This window comes from Myxocyprinus asiaticus, chromosome 17, assembly GCF_019703515.2.
Source record: "Myxocyprinus asiaticus isolate MX2 ecotype Aquarium Trade chromosome 17, UBuf_Myxa_2, whole genome shotgun sequence".
NCBI classification, from domain to species: domain Eukaryota; kingdom Metazoa; phylum Chordata; class Actinopteri; order Cypriniformes; family Catostomidae; genus Myxocyprinus; species Myxocyprinus asiaticus.
In genome coordinates this window covers 29,962,811-29,983,339 of record NC_059360.1, presented here as the reverse complement: position 1 = coordinate 29,983,339, position 20,529 = coordinate 29,962,811, and the positions used below count along the sequence as shown (strand labels likewise).

At 38.1% G+C, this 20,529-nt stretch overlaps 1 protein-coding gene across 1 annotated transcript in view; it reads left to right on the top strand.

Moving 5' to 3' along the window:
- The first annotated feature begins 1,132 nt into the window (after positions 1-1,132).
- The window catches only part of LOC127455125 (chloride intracellular channel protein 4), a 45,026-nt gene continuing 25,629 nt past the window's right edge, over positions 1,133-20,529 (top strand). Inside the window, exon 1 of the mRNA XM_051722734.1 lies at positions 1,133-1,519. Within this exon, the coding sequence (XP_051578694.1) occupies positions 1,451-1,519 (69 nt within the window). The 5' untranslated portion in view covers positions 1,133-1,450. The remainder of the gene's footprint in view (positions 1,520-20,529) is intronic.

The following is a 20,529-nucleotide window of genomic DNA, read 5'->3' as shown; positions in this document are numbered from 1 at the left end:
TAGTTATATAAGTACATTTTTGTAAGGGGAAATTTCCACTGAAGCTAGCTAAATTAATTGGTAACTTTATGCTGGTACTCAATTGTTGCTCAACACACTTTCTCACTAAACCAACTAAAATATGTCGTTATGAGGGTTACTGGAAAAAAATAAGGTTCTCTGAGGTGGTAAAAAAATTTAAAATTCTTTTAAAAACACCCATGTCAAGTTCTTAAAAATTTAATCTTTGTATCCAATTTGGTTTAATAAAAAACAAATAAACATTTATAGCATTTTCTACAAAATAAAAATGATTTAATGACTAAAAATGTTTCAAGTAAAATGTATTAAAATTCTTTCCTTGCACACTGGATACATGTGTACACAATTTCAAAAAAGTTGTCAAACCTTTTTTTTTTTTTTTTTTTTTTTTTTTTAAGTATGAATTGTTTAGTCAAGAATATCAAGACGTTTTCTCAGGGTTTCACCACACGACTAGAACAAAATGTCCCTTATTATAATAATAATTACATTTATATAAATGTAAAAATCTCAGATTTTTTTTTAAACATCACACTCAGTCTTGTCCTCTCTGTTTTATGGTTTTTGTCAACATAAACAACAAAATGGCAACCTACATGTTGGTTACACCAAATGATTGGTGGACAGAAGTTTTTCAAATATTAATAGTATTTTAAAACAATTATTTCACTGTCTATTTTTTATGTATTTATTTTTTAAGAAATATTAATAAAATATCTGCACTCACGCACTACTATGAGAATATTTCCGGAGGATAACACCACATGACATTTCAGACTTTAAGCCCCAGAAAAAAAAAAATCAAAATGACTTTGAACTCAGAAATGGAAAACATCTTCATCCTCGAAGAGGAAGTAATTGTTTTGTGTGAATAGCACTTTTTTATTTTTTTATGTATTTTTGAATAATGTTATAGATCTGAGGGTCACGCCATGATGCACGTCAGATGTAATTTTCTGTTAAAATGTAAGCGCAATACGAAACTATTCAGAAAGCACTAGAAATAGCTCACCTACGCGGTAATGTACCGATTCTGCGCTTGGCGGACGGGTTCGTCCCACTCGCTCCCTTTTCATTCGCTCTGCGCATGACATCACTGCCTAAAATACTCCCGTTGATTTTTTTCTGTTCGTCGCCATCCTGAGTGTTGCAGGAGGAGACATAGCGGACACTACATCGGTTTTTCTCCTCTTAATCATGCACTTCTAGACGGCAGGAGCTCGTGGAAAAGTGCGTTTGTTTTGTTGGGAAAAAAGCTGATTTTCGGACTTTTGTCTCTCGGTTTCGTTTGGAGATAGTGTGCAGTATCTGTGCTCGGGAAAGAGGGAGGCGTGAAAGAGAGTGCTGCTGGAAAACTTTTTCGCAAAGGTGAAGAAATAGGGATCTGTTGTCTTCTTGAACACGTCGGCGTGAAGGCGAAAAGTTCGGGATGTCTCTCTCGGTACCTCAAAACGGTGTAAAGGGGGATAATGAACCCATCATCGAGCTTTTTGTGAAGGTAAGAGAGTCTTTTGACGAAACAACTCCAGTCATATATTCAAGTAAAGGTTAACTCCAGTAATATATATGTGCTTTCTGTTATGTAATTCCCACCTTAAGTAAGAAAAGCCAGTTTTTCATATTTAAATCACAAAGTATAGCTTTTCTTGTAAATTAAGTTGTTATTTTGGTCGATATAGATAAAAGACTGTACGGGTGTAACAAATATGTTATTTTATTTATTTTTTTTTTAGCACTTTTCGCCGTCAAAGTGACCACATAAACTTTAATATATCCAAATAAATGTCATAAACATGATTGTTTTACAGTAAGAGGTAATGATGACTCTGGGTTGACCATGTGAATGTCAGATGGGTGGTGGCTTTTTTCAAAATATACAGTTGAAGTCAGAAGTTTGCATACACTGAGGTTGAAGTCATTAAAACTCTTTTTTTTTTTTCACCACTCCACAAATTTCATATTAGCAAACTATAGTTTTGGCAAGTCATTTAGGACATCTACTTTGTGCATGACACGAGTAATTTTTCCAACAATTGTTTACAGACAGATTGTTTCACTTTTAATTGACTATATCACAATTCCAGTGGGTCAGAAGTTTACATACACCAAGTTAACTGTGCCTTTAAGCAGCTTGGAAAATTCCAGAAAATGATGTCAAGCCTATAGACCAGTGGTCCCCAACCTTTTTTCAAGGGGACCCCTATTTTAACATTCAAAATCCATAACGACCCCCTCTCCTGCAAACACAACAATAAATATTGTTTTGATGCTTTATAATGCTTTGTGTTGCAGATCGTGGCAGCTGCACATTCAAACAGATTGGCACAACACTAGCTCTCAAACGTAGCATTAAAAAACATGAATGAATATCAGAGGTTATATTGAAAGAGTACAATACATCTTACTCTAATGTGTCATATCTCTTGTAATCGGCAATCTGTTAATGTTGAAAAGACATGGATAATATCTTGTGCTTTTCCATTAGTGCTCAAGCCCTGGAGTACTCCATCGCGAGTACTGCATCCATTCTATTCATTCATGTTTCATTTGCTAGTCTTTCACCACAAATCACACACTCAATTTGCACTTTGTCCATTGCCTCAATAAAACCAAATAAACAATAATAAATAAATAAGACCAAAGAAATCCAAGTTTTCTTTTTACCACTTATGTTTTCGTGTTCTCCCTGATGCTTTGCCATAGTCGTTGCTCAATACTGTACATAGAACAAGAGAACAGGCAATTTTGCAGCGGCTTTAAAAAAAACTGCATTCATACGTATCCTCGTGAGATGCGTGCTTTAAAAAACAGCCTGTGTTAGATAATATATATATATATATATATATATTGTCTTTTCATATATCTCATAAACAAGTAAATATTATTAAAATACTCAAAAATGGCCCTATTTGATTGTGCTTTATTACAAAAATAATAAATGAAGCTCTGGCGACCCCCAGGTTGGGAACCACTGCTTTAGACAATTAGCTTATGATAGGAGGTATACTGAATTGGAGGTGTATCTGTGGATGTATTTTAAGGCCTACCTCCACACTCAGTGCCTCTTTGCTTGACATCATGTGAAAATCAAAAGAAATAAGCCAAGACCTCAGAAAAAAAAATTGCGGACATCCACAAATCTGGTTCATCCTTGGTGAGCAATTTCCAAATGCCTGAAGTTACAATGTTCATCTGTACAAACAATAGTATGGAAGTATAAACACCATAGGTCCACGCAGCCATCATACCGCTCAGGAAGGAGGCACATTCTGTCTCCTAGAGATGAACGTAGTTTCGTGCGAAAAATGCAAATCAATCCCAGAACAACAGCAAAGGACCTTGTGAAGATTCTGGAGGAAACAGGTAGACAAGTATCTATATCCACAGTAAAACGAGTCCTATATCGTTTTAGCCTGAAAGGCTGCTCAGCAAGGAAAAACTGCTCCAGAACCACCATAAAAAAGCCAGACTACAGTTTGCAAGTGCACATGGAGACAAAGATCTTACTTTTTGGAGAAATTTCCTCTGGTCTGATGAAACAAAAATGTAATTGTTTGGCCATAATGACCATCGTTATGTTTGGAGGAAAAAAGGAGAGGCTTGCAAGCCAAAGAACACCATCCCAACCGTGAAGCATGGGGGTGGTAGCATCATGTTGTGGGGGTGCTTTGCTGCAGGAGGGACTGGTGCATTTCACAAAATAGATGGCATCATGAGGAAGGAATATTATGTGGATATATTGAAGCAACATCTCAAGACATCAGCCAGGAAGTTAAAGCTCTGTCGCAAATGGGTCTTCCAAATGGACAATGGCCCCAATCATACCTCCAAAGCAAAATGGCTTAAGGACAACAAAGTCATGGTATTGGAGTGTCCATCACAAAGCCCTGACCTCAATCTGACAGAAAATGTGTGGGCAGAACTGAAAAAACATGTGCTAGCAATGAGGCCTATAAACCTGACTCAGTTACACCAGTTCTGTCTGGAGGAATGGGCCAAACTTCCAGAAACTTATTTTGAGAAGCTTGTGGAAGGCTACCCAAAATGTTTGACCTAAGTTAAACAATTTAAAGGCAGTGCTACCAAATACTAACAAAGTGTATATAAACATCTGACTGACTGGGAATTTGATGAAAGAAATTAAAGCTGAAATAAATCATTCTCTCTACTATTATCCTGACATTTCACATTCTTAAAATAAAGTAGTGATCCTAACTGACATAAGGCAGGCAATGTTTTCTACAATTAAATGTCAGGACTTGTGAAAAACTGAGTTTAAATGTATTTCAGAATCAGAACACATACAAGGAATTTGTCTTGGTGACAGGAGCTTCCAGTGTACAACAATACAAAAACAGCAGCAAGACATAGATAATAATAAAAAATAAAACTAATTATATACATACACACATACACATGGGTAGTGCAAATCTAATACAATCTGTAATGTACAGTGCAAGTTTTTTTTTTTTTTTTTTTTTTTTCTCTCAGAGGAATGAAATGGCAGAAGAGGTTGGATAAATATAAAAAAGACTAAACTATGTATTGCACATAGTTATTGCTCAATGGGGCAATTTAACTGTTCATGAGATGAATAGCCTGAGGGAAAAAACTGTTCCTGTGCCTGATGGTTCTGGTGCTCAGAGCTCTGAAGCGTCGGCCAGAAGGCAACAATTCAAAAGGGTAGTGGGCTGGGTGAGTGGGGTCCAGAGTGATTTTTCCAGACATTTTCCTCACTCTGGAAGTGTATAGTTCTTGAAGGGGGGCAACCAGTAATCCTCTCAGCAGTCCAAACTGTCTTTTGTTGTCTTCTGATGTCCGATTTCATAGCTGAACCAAACCAGACAGTTATTGAAGTGCAGAGGACAGACTCAATGACTGCTGAGTAAAACTGTATCAGCAGCGCCTGTGGCAGGTTGAATTTCCTCAGCTGGCAAAGGAAGTACAACCTCTGCTGGGCCTTTTTCACAATGGAGTCAATGTGGGTCTCCCACTTCAGGTCCTGTGAGATAGTAGTGCCCAGGAACCTGAATGACTCCACTGCTGCCACAGTGCTGTTTAGAATGGTGAGGGGGGTCAGTGTTGGGGTGTTCCTCCTAAAGTCCACAGTGATCTCCACCGTTTTGAGCGTGTTCAGCTCAAGGTTGTTTTGACTACACCAGATAGCCAGCTGTTCAGCCTCCCTTCTGTATGCAGACTCATCGTCATCTCGGATGAGGCCGATGACAGTGGTGTCGTCTGCAAACTTCAGGAGCTTGACAGAGGGGTCCTTGGCGATGCAGTCATTGGTGTATAGGGAGAAGAGTAGTGGGGAGAGCACACATCCCTGGGGGGCACCAGTGCTGATTGTGCAGGTGCTAGAAGTGGGTTTCCCCTGTCTCACAAGCTGCTGCCTGTCCGTCAGAAAGCTGGTGATCCACTGACAGATAGACATGGGAACAGAGAGTTGGTGTAATTTATTCTGGAGTATAGCTGGGATGATGGTGTTGAAAGCTGAACTGAAGTCCACAAGAAGGATGACTGCATCATCCACAGACCTGTTTGCTTGATAAGCAAATTGAAGGGGATCTAGAAAGGGTCCAGTGATGTTCTTCAGGTGGGCCAACACTAGTCTCAAATGATTTCATGATCACAGACGTCAGGGCAACAGGTCTGTAGTCATTAAGTCCTGTGATTTTTGGTTTCTTTGGGACAGGAATAATGATTGTGCATTTGAAGCAGCATGGGACTTCACACTGCTCCAGTGATCTATTGAAGATCTGTGTGAAGATGGGGGCCAGCTGGTTAGCACAGGATCGAAGACACGCTGGTGAGACGCCATCTGGGCCTGAAGCCTTCCTCGTCTTTTGTTTCCGAAAGTCGTGGTTCACATCATAAGATCTTAAGTGCAGGTTGAGTAGCGGGGGGGAGGAGGGAGGTTGCAGGAGGTGTTGGTGTTTGTGTGAAGTGAAGGTCAGAGTGGGTGTGGGGTGTGAGATTGGGCCTTTAAAATCTGCAGTAGAACACATTCAGGTCGTCAGCCAGTTGTTGGTTCCCTACAGGGTTGGGGGTAGGAGTCCTGTAATTTGTGAGTTGTTTCATGCCACTCCACACTGATGCAGGGTCGTTAGCTGAAAACTTGTTTTTCAGCTTCTCAGAGTATCTTCTTTTAGCCACTCTGATTTCCCTGTTCAGTGTGTTCCTGGCCTGATTGTACAAGACTTTATCCCCAACTCTGTAAGCATCCTCTTTGGCCTGACGTAGTTGCCTGAGCTCTGCTGTAAATCACGGTTTGTCGTTGTTGAACTTTAAATAAGTCCTAGTAGGAATGGACATATCCTCACAGAAACTGATATATGATGTAAAGGTCTGTGGCTGCAGCCTCAAAAACGCTCCAATCCGTGCAATCGAAGCAGGCTTGTAGTTCCCGCTCTGCTTCATTGGTCCATCTCTTTACAGTCCTTACTACTGGCTTGGTTGATTTTAATTTCTGCCTGTAGGTTGGAAGAAGATGAACCAGACAGTGATCCGAGTGTCCCAAATCTGCTCTAGGGACAGAGCGATATTCATCCTTTATTGTTGTGTAACAATGATCCAGTATGTTCCTGTCTCTGGTGGGGCATGTGATGTGCTGTTTGTATTTGGACAGTTCACGTGTGAGATTTGCTTTGTTAAAATCCCCAAGAATAATAATAACTGAGTCCGGGTATTGTTGTTCCATGTCTGTGATCTGATCAGCCGGCCGTTGCAGCGCTGTGTTCAAACACGCGTTTGGCACGATATACACACTCACCAGAATAAACGAGGAAAACTCCCACGGCGAGTAGAAATGCTTACTGTTAATAAAGAGCGCTTCCAAATTAGGACAGCACATCCTCTTTAACGTTGTTACATCTGTACACCAACTTTCATTGATATAAAAGCATGTTTTACTGCCTCTCGTTTTCCCCGTTAACTCCGTGATGCGATCCGCTCTGAACAGCTGGAAGCCTGGCAGATGTAACGCACTGTCCGGAATGGCTTCACTCAGCCAGGTTTCTGTGAAGCACAAGGCAGCAGAGGTTGAAAAGTCCTTGTTTGTGCGGGTGAGGAGATGTAGTTCGTCCGTTTTGTTAGGAAGAGAGCGGAGATTCGCTAAGTGAATACTCGGCAGCGCTGTTCGAAATCCGTGCCGACGGAGTTTGACCAGCGCACCGGCTCGTCTTCCTCGCCTGTGTCTCCTGAACAACAAAGCCGCGCCTCCAACTAAAATGTCTATCAAAATGTCTGAATATTCAAAAATCGGGAAAAGATTGTCTGGTACATGCTGTCGAATGTTCAGCAGTTCGTCTCTGTTATAACTGACTGGAAAAATATTACTAAACACAGGACAAAGAAACAAAAACTACAAAAGAACTGAGGAGCTCCACACCGAGGCAGCCATCTGCACCGTCATCATGATCGTTTGGCTAAGGCGTATGTAAACTTCTGACTTCAACTGTAAATCAATATCACTATCTAACTTTGTGTTCTTCAGAATACACTCATTTAACTTTTGTATGATAAATTTGAGTGGAAAAGTGTGGCTAAATGCATATGGTTCAGATCAGGAGTGGTTCGAGGTCGGATGGGATACAGACAACAATGTAAACCTGCAGCTGAGAGTTAACGGCAGGAAATACGTCCGGTCCAGGATACAGAGTAGCCCAGACTTTAATTAAACAGAGCATTAAAGAGCCCAAATGCTCTGCGATTAGTTTTGAAGAAATCACCAAAAAGACAGGTCATTGTATTTTCCTTTGTTGAAAGGGCTTCTCATACAAGTAATCCGCCTTTCATTGCTTCATGGTCTACTGCGGCACTAGTGGATCCTCATAACAGGGTTTCTCATTAGAACTCCACACAAGAAATCAGTCTGATATGTTTAATGTTGTAACCACCATCCCCATCCTTCTGCTCTACCAGAGACCATGTTTGAATGCAGTTTGGATCTATTTATCGACAGTTTGCTGCTGAAATATGTCTCAAGAATAAACACTTTGTCAGTTGAAATATAAACTGAGCTGTTTTATTGGAATGATTGCCTGTAGATCTTGTCATCCCCTGAATCTCTGAGTAATCACACAGGAATTATTCACATTTCTCTCCACTGCTGAGAACCCTGCTGTCTTGCTTTCCCTTGCTTTTCTCCCCCAAAAGGCCTTCTTCCTGGCAGAGCGGGAAAACTCCTGGATTGAAAGGAGGTAGAGGAGAGGGGAGGAAGTTACAGAAAAGAGAAAGAGGAGGGGGCTCCTAATAATGGATTTGGTGTCTGAAACCTACTGTATTTAGAGGCGTATGACGAGCTATCCTGACTGCAGCTCACAGTTACTAAACTACTGGTGCATTAAAGCTCGGATGACTTTGGATCTCCGATGTGCAAATGCTCACCAGGCTTTTAAGATACCCCAGGCTTTAGTTAAAGGATTCCTTTGCTGTATTTAATGGACTTTAATGAATAGTTCAATGAACATTACTGCAGCTTTTGTCATGACAGAAGGCAGCATGGATGCCACTTGTAAAGGTCAACAAAAGGTGAAATGATCCTGCAAAACATTGGAATGGCCTCATATTTAACTTCTTACAGATTGGTTGCTAAAATTATTGCATCATCTAGGCTTTCCATCCTCATTCATGTCCTTCAAAGGGTTAGTTCACCTACAAAAAAACATTCTGGGTGTTTCTCAATGCTACGATTGCAGAGCATGGACTTGCATTCTTATGAAGACCAGTCTTGCCAAGCTACCTTGGAAGAACGAACTCTGAGAGACAGGAGGATGTAGAATGTCTATTGCGAGCGTTGAGATGTGCTGCGATCTTCCTGTTGCGCTATTGACCATCCCAGCACATTTGTAGCCAGTGAGAGAACTGCTACCATTATCACACCAGTGACCTGCATTATTATTATCACACCAGTGACGTTTTGCAGGACTAGTGACATGTTAAAAGAATGAAATCTGTTAACACTCCTTTTCTCCATGTGTTAATTACTTTATTAAAATTATTCCCAACAAAACAAGAAATGTTGACGGAGTATGACGATTCTCTCAAGCCGTCAGACTTTTTGTGAGCTTATAGCAGGAAACTCTTCAGGGAAAACACAACGATAAATGTTCTTCATCTGCCACTATAGTGTAGCTATGACTTTTGGGACTTCAAATTGGTTCTTGCTCACAGGTTACCATCTGATGCGTTCTCGATATTCGGCCTGATCAAGAACACATCCAGGTAATTTTATGCATTCTCGGTATTTGTATTCTTGAGTATTGGAATTGAACTTCGGCAGTAGATGATGACGTCGAACTAGTCCAGGAGAACGTAACACATAAGAATACACATTGAGAAACACCCTTTGTCACCCTCATGTATTTCCAGTCCTGTATGACTTCCTTTTTTCCAAGGTCGGTAACACGAGGAGACATTTAAAAAAAAGTTGAAGCATTTTTTTCTCCATACAATGAAAATTAATGGTGACTGAGGCTGTCAGTACCTAATATTCTGCTCTTCCACATGACTAGCGTCAGCGCCATGTTGCACTTCAATCAAGTGTTGTAATGCAGTGCTCAAATTTCAAAGAATTTCAACTTTCAAAGTGACAATTCAATACTGGAAAATTCAGATGATGTATCAGTAATTTCTTGGTGCCAGCACTAAAATCGATTCGAGACATTCTTTGCAGTGCTTTTTATTTAGAGGTCAAAGTGGCGTTGAATGCATGTGTTGAGCGGTGCATTGAAGCACTGAGTTAACTCATGTGAAAGAGCCTTAACATCTCCTTAAGAGTTTTATTTTATTTGTTTGAAAGTGTACACACACTGCAATAGAAAGATAATGGTGACCTCTCTACCTCTCTCTTACCCTCTCCTCTCTCTTTTTCTTTATCTTCTCTCATTCATAATTAACAGCATGATTGTAATGCTGCCTTTATTCCACCTTTTCTTCTTGCACAACATCACAACATGACCAGCCCCTCTGTTGCCATAGAAACCAGGCAAACCTTGTCCCTGCTAGTGGCTGATAATGCAGTCATCTCCCTCCATCTGTACAGTCATACATGCTGGCTGTCTTTACCAAATGCATGTCCAGAATTTTTCTTGGATCACAGGAAAGCAACATCCTGGAACCCACTGCAGTATGCATTGTTATATAATGTATTGAAGTCCAAATACACTTCTTGCACAGCTGAATGTGGTCAGAAAGTGCTTGCTGTAGGTGAATCCTGTATCTTGCTTTCTAAAGGTTTTTCATCTCACTGTGTTGTCTAATGGATTTGAGATTGAGAGATTAGCCTCAAAAAGGTTTAATGAGATCACTGTCTTTTAAATTAATGTGACTTCTTTAGAGCATGATGCAGCAGTAATAAAACCTCTGACAGAGTGAGGATTTGTAGTTCTCATGGTTATCATGTCGGACTGTTTTGGTTTTCCACTGAAATTGCTCTATTCTAAAATCAACATCCTAATCGTTGACATCTAGTGTGAGAAATTCTCAATATTCAAGGATTCAGACTAAAAAAAGACAGTTAATAAATTAATCTGTGGATAGTTTTAAAAATCAGTATTATATTATAAATATATGGCACACTGGTGCATGATCTTAATATGTAGGCCTAATTAAATAACCCGCAAGATGATAGTATATGACGGAACTGCATGTGAACACACTTAAAGTGTTCCGGACTGTTGCCAATGGCGACTAGAGTTTAAGTTATTGTCACAATTATTTCTTTTTTGTCTGGAGCCCTGATACTTATAGGTACTTGTTAAGGTATGAATCATTATAGAGCACAACAATGCATGCACACTTTTTCAGCCATCTTGGTTCTGGAAGTATTTCTTAACTGTTATTTTTTTCAATAGGGATTTCATAAAATCCTTCATTAAAGAGTTGTAAGCCAAAACAAACAGCTCCGAGGTGAATCACAACGTTACAAACTTTGATTTGAAGAAAAGTATTTAAAAATCAGACAAAAAGACAAAGGTACAAGACTGTGTACCTGACATCTTTAAAAACGAAACAAACTACAATCCCATGAAGCATTGCGAATTACAATCAAATTAAAAATACTGGTTTTAAAGTTTTTGATCATAAGTATTAAATCAGTATATTTAAAGTATATTGCAAAATAATTATATACACATGTATACATAGTTTGAGAGTGTAAGGAGACCGACTTCGACAATCGTAGTACATCATAGAAGTGGGCGGTCGCTGCTGGGATCTTGTCACAGTCTTTTTGCCGCAAATCTGGGATTGGTGGTCTTTCCCTTTCAGGATCATGTATAGTGTAGTTCTTCACCAGGAATTTTGCTATTAAACGGTTTAAAAAAAATTAAGGTGAAATAATGCAGACTGATGGCTTCAGCAAACAAAACGCAGACTGATGGCTTCAGCAAAAGCATTTACCACACAGAGCACAAACTATTATTAATAAAATAAGCATTAATAAATTCCACTATGGACAAAATTAATGGTATTTTTTTTACTTCCGGAACCAGACAGTTTTGCTTTGCTTTTGCTCATATGTAGGTTGGGTATTTAAACAAACCCATACAAGAAGTATTAAACTTTTGCACTGTTTGTGCTACAGACCTCATATGATACCTAAAATCACGTGGCATGTTGGGGAGAGGTGTGCTGTTACTTTTCTAAGCCGATCGGACTTACGATTTTCACCTGGTGGATGATTATCATCCACCAGGTGAAAATCGTTTGTCCCATATTATATGGGACAAACCCAAATTCTTGCATTGAAGGAGGGACTCGAGGCGTATCTATGGACCAAAATATTGAAGAGTGGGTTCTTTTGACCTGGGCCAGTAAGCAGCCAATCATAATGGCCTAGAAATGTATAACAACTTTATAAACACACCCAGAAAACTTTAGCAACCACAAAGCAAAACCCTGGCATCAAGAGCAATGGCAAGCACCACTAAAAAAATGTTTTCTGAAATTTTACAATTCTTATTTAATGTGGTGCTGTAGATTTCAGAAATTTTAGTGTAGAGTGATCTATTAACTACAATACTCCACCTTTATTTACATAAAGCCGGCGTCATACTAGCCGACTCCAAACAATTCTGTTTTGGCCGAGAGTGTCACACTTACCAACAGTTTTTCTTCAGTCAAAGGTTTGTTACACTTGCCGATTCAAATTGGTGGAGGGGTGACAGACATAAAACTCTCTCTCCGATACCCTGCTGTGCAGAGCACACAGAGTTAACAACAGAAGTACTTCGAGAACATAAACAATCGTAACTGAGTGATTGAGGATGTGATAAATGGAGTAACTGTATCTTGTGTGTGACTTTTTATTTATTCCCTCGGGGGTTGCCGCAGGAACCGTATGTCTATATGCAGCTTTCAGTGAGTAAAGAATTATGTCAAAGTCTTTTTAGTTGGTCAGTCCATCTTTGGAACGCTCTCTGGTGCAGGATGCAAGTGCAGCTCCTATCTACTTGAATGGGAAAATACAGAAATCTCAAATGATTGGTCAAGGTTTTGATCAAAGATTATATTTCAAATAAGCAGTAACACTGCTGGTATCATAAGGTGTCCTTTACTTCAGAATACGTTAAAAAACAAAATTTTCCCATATAGCTAATGCGTGTTCTCCAGTTGATTGACAGGCAATGTCTGTATCTAAAAGGTGATTGGCTCTTTTACCTGTAAGGCGGGACTTTTCTACATCCGTTGCCCATTGCATGTTTCAATTTCTCCCATTAAATTTAAAGACTGTTCTGCTTTCTGATTTTATTAGTCATGATTCATTTTAGTGTAGGATTACCCCAGGAACGTTTGGTTACCAAATCACTATGGATTACAATTGGCATTTGTAAGGAGATGCAGCTGAGTGCGGTCGCTGATAAAAACATTCAGATCAGAGCATGATGTCTTGTCAGTTTATCAGTGTGAGAAGAAACTCGCACTGAACGAGAACACGAGCCCGGCCCAGCAGCTGAATTTTTTTTTCGATCATGTTTGGTGTGCTTTCCTAGTTGCTAGAACCATTAACTCTGTAGGGAGTCCTGACCTCCAGCTGACAGATGCTAATGCAAACCTGGTCTCTCACCTACTGGTCGGCGATTGTGTAAGTGAAGCTTTCGCCTGATCTGTGGGAAAAATCAGCTAGTGTGATGCCGGCTTAAGTAATTAGGCCTAGCTTTGTGCAGTGCTTACAGCCCATAGCTGTTCTCTGTTTGGGTTAGATCACCTTGTGGCAGTGGTGATGTTTACTGTGTAGAACAGGGGTGGGCAACTATTTTGGTAAAGGGGCCACATCGAGTTTAAGTAGTGCATAGGTAGTGCCACATTGTACTCCTTTTGAGATGCAATTTTCCACATTGATTTGGTTCTTGTAACTTGTAAGCCAAGAAATAGTTGTGTACTCAATTTTCTTAAAGAGCACCTATTATGGTTTTTCAAATATTACCTTTCATGTAGTGTGTTATATAGCTGTTTATGAATGTAAAAAAACTCTGCAAAGTTTCAAAAATCAAAGTGCACGACAAATGGAGTTATTGACTCCCAAAAGAAAGAACAGATTCTGAACACCTGAAACGAGTCGTTAGTAATTCCAGACTTCCTGTACTAACTACACTAACTCCTATGTAATTTGGTAACAAAAAACCTGCCTCTGGTCTTCATTGGCTGCTCGCGAACAGCTTTATCTCTAAATCTCTAATTGGGGGTTTGAATCTCTTATCTGGCAACCCTGAGCATGTTAAATGCCTGTGGAGGCACGTTAGGTCCCAATGCAAGAGAACTGATATATCCAATGAATAACACGCATAACACTCAGGTGAAACACAGATGTGCACCTCGGAGAAGCATATGTAACGTTTATGAAGTGCAGAACTCAAGATGAATGTCATTGAAGTTTCAGAATTTCATTGACATTTTCAATGCCAGAAAAACCGTCCATGTATCTTCAATTCTCTCTGTCTCACGTGAAGACGTGCCTACTGTTAGATGCGCTGTTTAAAAAGCATCCCAGGGTGATACCTCAAGAAGATGGTTGAGAAAATGCCAAGAGTACATTTCTGCAAAATCTAGGCAAAGTATGGCCGCTTTGAAGATGCTAAAATATAACACAGTTTTGGTTTATTTTGATTTTTTTTTTAGTCACAACATAATTCCCATATTTCCATTTCTATTATTCCATAGTTGTGATGACTTTACTATTATTCTAAAATGTAAAAAAAAAAATTAAACAATAAAGAATGAGTAAGTGACCCTAAACTTTTGAACGGTAGTGTACATATCGCAATATACACAATATAACAAAATCTCTTTCAATTAAGGCTGGACGACAAATAGAATATTCCTGATCAGGAATATCACTAAGGTTTTAATGCTTTTTATTTGGCCATTAGGTTTCATAAAGAATATTAGTAGACTCATTTCATGATCCTTCAGGGCATTTCCTTCAAAATGCTGATATGGTCATGTTATTATTAAACTGCAAAAGGCTGCGATTAAAGACAGATAGACATGCTTTAGAATAATCGTGGGCCGCATGGGCTCGTGTTGGGCTCGTGAAAAGTGCTACAGGTTCAAGCATTCATGCAAATCCAAACATTACAAACTGCTACAAGCTATTATACAAATCTACAAACATGGCACACTATAACGGAAAAGGAGATGGCCGCGTTTCACCATAAGGGGAACATTGTAAAATGTCAAATTACATGCATGCTCCAGGTCAAGGTAAAGTAAATAGGACAGAAATATATTGTTTATAAACAAATCTGATCCTCAAAATAATAATGATAATGCTGTATTATATTATAAAAATATACACACAAAATGTTTTATTAAAAATATATGAAGGTAAATTATACTGTTTCATTTTATATAAAATTTTAATATAAAAATGCATATCAATGAAAATTATTAAATCTCATTCTCCATGTGTTCATTTAGTAAAAAAATTGTGGGAAACATGCCATTATTTTTAAATAGATTTTATTCAATGCAATGAAATGATGGTTCCTCTGATTAAAAAAATAAAACTTTTGAGCCATTTCAGAAAAATCCATAATTATCGAGATAAATATTGAATATCGTCAATAGGCTGAAAAATATAGAAGTATAATTTTCGTAGCCATTTCGCCCAGCCCTACTTTTGACTGACACTTTATATCATCGCCATGATAAATATCGTTATATCGCCCAGCCCTAGTATTTGTTATGAAAAAAATGGTAGCCAAAACACATTTAGAAATTTTAACTACAACTGCCACAGTTGTAATAAAAAAATATGTATTGAAAAACCACAATTGTAGCACAATTCCGCTGCAGGTCACGATGGAAAGTTAAGAAAACAAACACAACAACAACTTTGGAATATCTGGGGAAAAAAATGAAGCAACAGAGAATAAAATATCCAAGTCTTCCTCTAATGCCATGGTTGTTATTTACATAAGTGTTGCAAGGAAATTACGTTACCATGAAGAAACTGCTTGCTGACAAAGCCGCATGTATATTGGAGTAAAGAGAAAAACGATAATACAGTGCATTTAAACGCATATGTCATCTTCAGCAGCTTTCTCGCAATATACAGCTATAACCAGAAAAAATATAGACCACTTTCTGAAAGTGCTGTCTTAAAATTAAATTCCACTTGGTTTGGTGTTTTGTATTTTTAAGTATGGCTTGAGTGTTCAAATAATTCTTGGGTCCACTGTATATATAATATCATATATTTTTTGATAATCAAGGGAGCTCATAGAACTCAAACTCAAAACATCATAGAGGAGTTCAAACCCTTCTAAAAGAATTATATTGTTTTTATGGTTGTGAGGTTTATGGTACAGCTCTGGAGTGTCCTTTCATTTTTCACAGCTTCCATTTTTAACCCAAACTAGCGGTCATGGGCCGAATCAGTCTCTTATTAGCTGCCAAGAAGGCAACTTTTATAAATACAGGCTCATTATGTAAATGCCTCAAGAGGTTGGTGGTACAATGCTCATGTGTCTGTTTACTTTGGTTGAAAAGATGGTGCTAAGTGAAAGTTTGTGTGTTTTGTGGATGTACATATACAAATACAGAAAATTAAAGCAGACAGACATGTCATGGTCACATTCTGTAGACAGCAGCACCATTGGTTTCCATTGTTTTGTCTCCTTGTTTAATTTTGTTTGTGTTATGTGGGCATACACTAGGAGATACCCTTTTATCAGATGATTGAAGCAAAATATTTAAGCTTGTCATTGCAAATCAGATTATTGGTACCCCACAACCCAAATGTTAATACAAATATGTCTGTCTTTGTCTGAAATCTCTCTGTAGTTTGGACAGCAAATAAATGAATGCAGGTCATGGTATGACTGTGCTGTTTTAGTGCTAACTCTCGATTGGTGTTGGTTCAGTTCTGCTCAACATTTGAACGTTAAAGCCACTGTCATTAAGTAAGATTTGATGGATGAATTTGCACCTCGATTGGACTTTATTAAATAATGTTGTGTCAGTTGTGATTAAGATGTTCTTGTGTTATGGAAGAAGCCATCTTTGATATTTACTTTAGTCACTGGGGTTCCAGGTGTTATTCATGGCCATTGCAAGAATAGAAAAAAGGGCTTGATTTTGTATTCAAGCCGCTCCTGATAAGCTAATATATGAATTGGACAATTTGAGAATCACACCTGGTAGTAAATGCAATTGTTAGTCCCAAACACTGTGTTTACTGGGTAAACATAAACTACATGTTGTGTTTGAGAACTTTCCTTTTGTCTTTTGTGTGTGTGTGTGTGTGTGTGTGTGTTTGTGTGTTTGAGAAGTTCTCTTTTTTTCAGTATTTAAATATTAATGAAGGCGTGAAATTAAATTGGACCCTATTTAAATTATTAATGCATGTTACTGGTCTTATTGTGAACGATTCATATCTGCATATTTGCTATTTTAGTAAAAAAAAAAAAGTAATTTCTTTGCACTGCTTTATACTCCGATTTAAAGGTGCACTCAGTAATGTTTTCCTCATGAAAAAAGTTTAACTCCTAAAGACATAAATTGTAATTTTGCAATATATGTAGTCAATCATGAACACTCACATTAAAATGAAAACTCCAGTCATATCAGTAACCTTATAAAAGCTGTTTTATTCTACATGGAGAGGGTCTGCACATGGGGGCTGCCATTTTAGAATCACCCATTTAGTTCACGATATATTGAAATTTGATATATTGTCCCATCCATACTATTAATGTAGTTAGCTTGAAACACAAGACCGTTCAAAGTAATAGTGAATGATCTATCCGAATCATCTTGGTTACTTAAAATCATGTCACACCCTCTTTCACACCCTCTTTCCATTTTCTTATATACGAGATAGGCCTAAATGTTTGTTTGTAACAGCCTTTTGCAGTCATGTGAAGCAGGAAGATGGATGTGGGCTTGTGGACGTATGGAGATTTCTAGTAAGAACTTCCTCTGTCTGACTCTGATTCCCTCACAGAGCCGTATGAATGTGCCATGGACAATGTGTGTATTTGAATTTCTTTTTAAATTCAAATAAAGGCAAATTTGACCAAGTTCTTCTCACAGGATTTATTTTACTATGAATGTGGACACCTTGGCCCATTAGGTCATCTCCAGGCAGGTCTCGACATTAACGCTTGTCCAGGACAAGTGGATTTTTGAAGGGGCAAGTGAAAGAGAATTTTACTTGCACGACTGGACAAGCAGACTGATTAAAACGTCAATAACAAAAAAATAATCAGCTATATTTGTGATAGCCTAGGCCTGTGTCACTTATTAGAAAGTTCATATTCTTATTTTGCTGTTGAAAGTAATCAAGAGCACGTCATTTTATAATTCGCTATCGATCTAGTAACAGCTGTGCCCTGTTTAATTGACATGTTGCGTATGTGTGTGTGCTGAACATGCACGTGTGTTCAGAAAATGCTCGTGCTAATGTGCACCTGAACAGTCAAGTTCAAGTGGTTCAAGTGTTTTTTTATTGTCATTTAACCATATACAGTTAGTACAGTACACAGCGAAACGAGACAACGTTCCTCCAGGACCATGGTGCTACATAAAACATCATAGGACAAACACAGAACCACATGAGACTACACAGTCTGAATAAGACCTATAGCACCATTTTGGATCCGGAGCGGCTGCTGCGTGCTACCGCGCCACCATCTTGGATCTATGCATTTCAAATACATTTCAAAATTACGCCAGAATGCTCATCTTGCTGAGGTATTCATGTAAACACAGAGAGCAGAGAAAAAAGCAGATTTATATTAAAATGTCGGACTTGTAAGTATAAATGTAAGCTAATAGATCTGCTGCTGTCTGGTGTGTCATTATAATAATCAAACAACCATAACAAGAAAATGAGAAAACACTCTTGACTGGGTAACTTCAGTAGCTTTAAAAAGTATTAATGTATTATAATCATACAGTAAATACCAGTAGTAGTTTTATGATGCATTTCATTCTGAATGTTTACTTAAATACTTGATACTGCTGTTAAAACATTTAAAGCTGTTAAAAAGCACTGAATTTTCTTAATTTGTATTTTTTGTTCTATTATTTTTAATCTATTTCTATTTATTGCTGTTTTTATTGTTATTTTATTACTGACTGTTTACTAGTCTTGAATAATTAAGAACTTGAAACTATTCTTCGATTATTAACATATTAGTGTTATTATTTATTGTGCTTTTGAAGCTGGTATGGAGAATCATCAAATTTCACTACAGACTACTGAAATTTTGGTATTGTGATAATGTATAAATTTTACTGTACACGGTAGATTTTGCTGCAATAACATGATGAAAAAGTAAATCTCATTCCATAGAACTATGAGCATCGCTGCTGTTAATGGTGGCGATGGAGGTTTTTCTTTATTTGACTACCATACATGACATAAAATAATTACCATATGCCAACAGCCTCCTCCCCTACCCAGTGCAGTGTACATTTCTGTCGCAAAGAATTGAGTTGTTTGCATAGATACACTATTAGGTTGGGCATCAGTCATAATTTTAGAAAAATATACAATATAAACTTTGACGTTACTTGAGCATGTAACTTAAAATGTCCCTTTTTCCCTCCGGACAAGTAATTTTTTATTTATTTACTTTTTTAACTGAATGACCAATTTACTTGTCCGGAGGACAAGCACATGACAATGCTTAATGTCGAGCCCTGCCAGGCTAGAAAGAGTTTTGGTTTGTTCAGGTTGCAATATATTCATTCTTTGATGTATGCCAGGCTGCAGGAAATCAACATACGTTTGGTCTCATTAGATCTCAGAGCTGATGGGCTCTTGTCTGCCAAACAAAGTTTCAACCATGTTTTTTTTTTTTTTTTTATCATTTGAAAAATACTTGTTTATTCAGCTGCTGCAAAATTGTGTAACCAGTGGTGTACTGTAGGTCAGGCAAAACTCTGTGTGTGTGCTGTTGTTGACTAATGACAGACTGGGAGTGTGGCCGTGAGTCATCAGTCTGGGGTCTGCTTTTGTGTCGGAGCCCAGGAGGAATGTTCTGGGAATGTTTGCACAAACTTACTGGCTGCACAGAATATGTTCCTGCAGAATTCCGAAAGCACCACATATATTTGCAGAATCATTCACGAAATTCTACATATCCCACACCCCATGCATGTTTGCTTATTTTTCTTATTAGAATAAAAAAAATTATCATTTTGAAGTTTTGAATAGATGTCTTTCAGCTACCAATAAGAGGATAGTAATCTCAGATCTCTTTACCATATCAGTAAATGTGAAAAAAGTTTGCAGATTCCATGTGGGCCTAGTGATGACGCTTCCTGAATTAACAATTCTCACACACATGGACTTAGGAACCTCATATGTGCTTTTCGCTAGAGGTAGACCGATATTCTTCGCTTCACTGATATACCTGCGCAGATAGTTGCTTTTTTGGAACTATTGGTTATCAGCAAAAATCAAAGCGGATAGTTGCAGAGGTATTTTTTTTATTATTATTATTAATTTGTTTTTGTTTTTTTTATTGCTTTTTATAAGGATTTTTGTTGTTATCCTTAGCTTTTGTAGATAGCCTTTACGTCAATCATAAGTTCATGTTAATATTTATGTTAATTTTGACTGACAGTGTCCCTAGATCAGTGTTTCTTAAACTATGGGTCACTACCCAAATTGGGTCACATATATACATGTTGGAATGTGATGTATTTTAATAAATGTGGAATTATTTCCTGAGTAAGAGTAAATGAAATTGCTGAGAGCAAATTCACTCTCTTCAGTTCCATGCTGTTGCACTGACCTGGACTGTGTTTCGCCTTCACTCCACAAAATCATTGGCATGCGCTCCCTCTTTGCGATATGCAGTGAGGCAGATGCGCTGTCACACATCCTCTTGACTCTGCGGTTTCCATATACACACGCCTAACAAAAATTCCTTGATTCAGTTGTTTGTGTCCATTTTGTATAGACCGGTTTTGCAAGTGTCAGAGCGAGCAGCGGCCACAATGCATTATATGGGCAAGTTCAAAGTAATGAGTCTCTTTTAATAACAA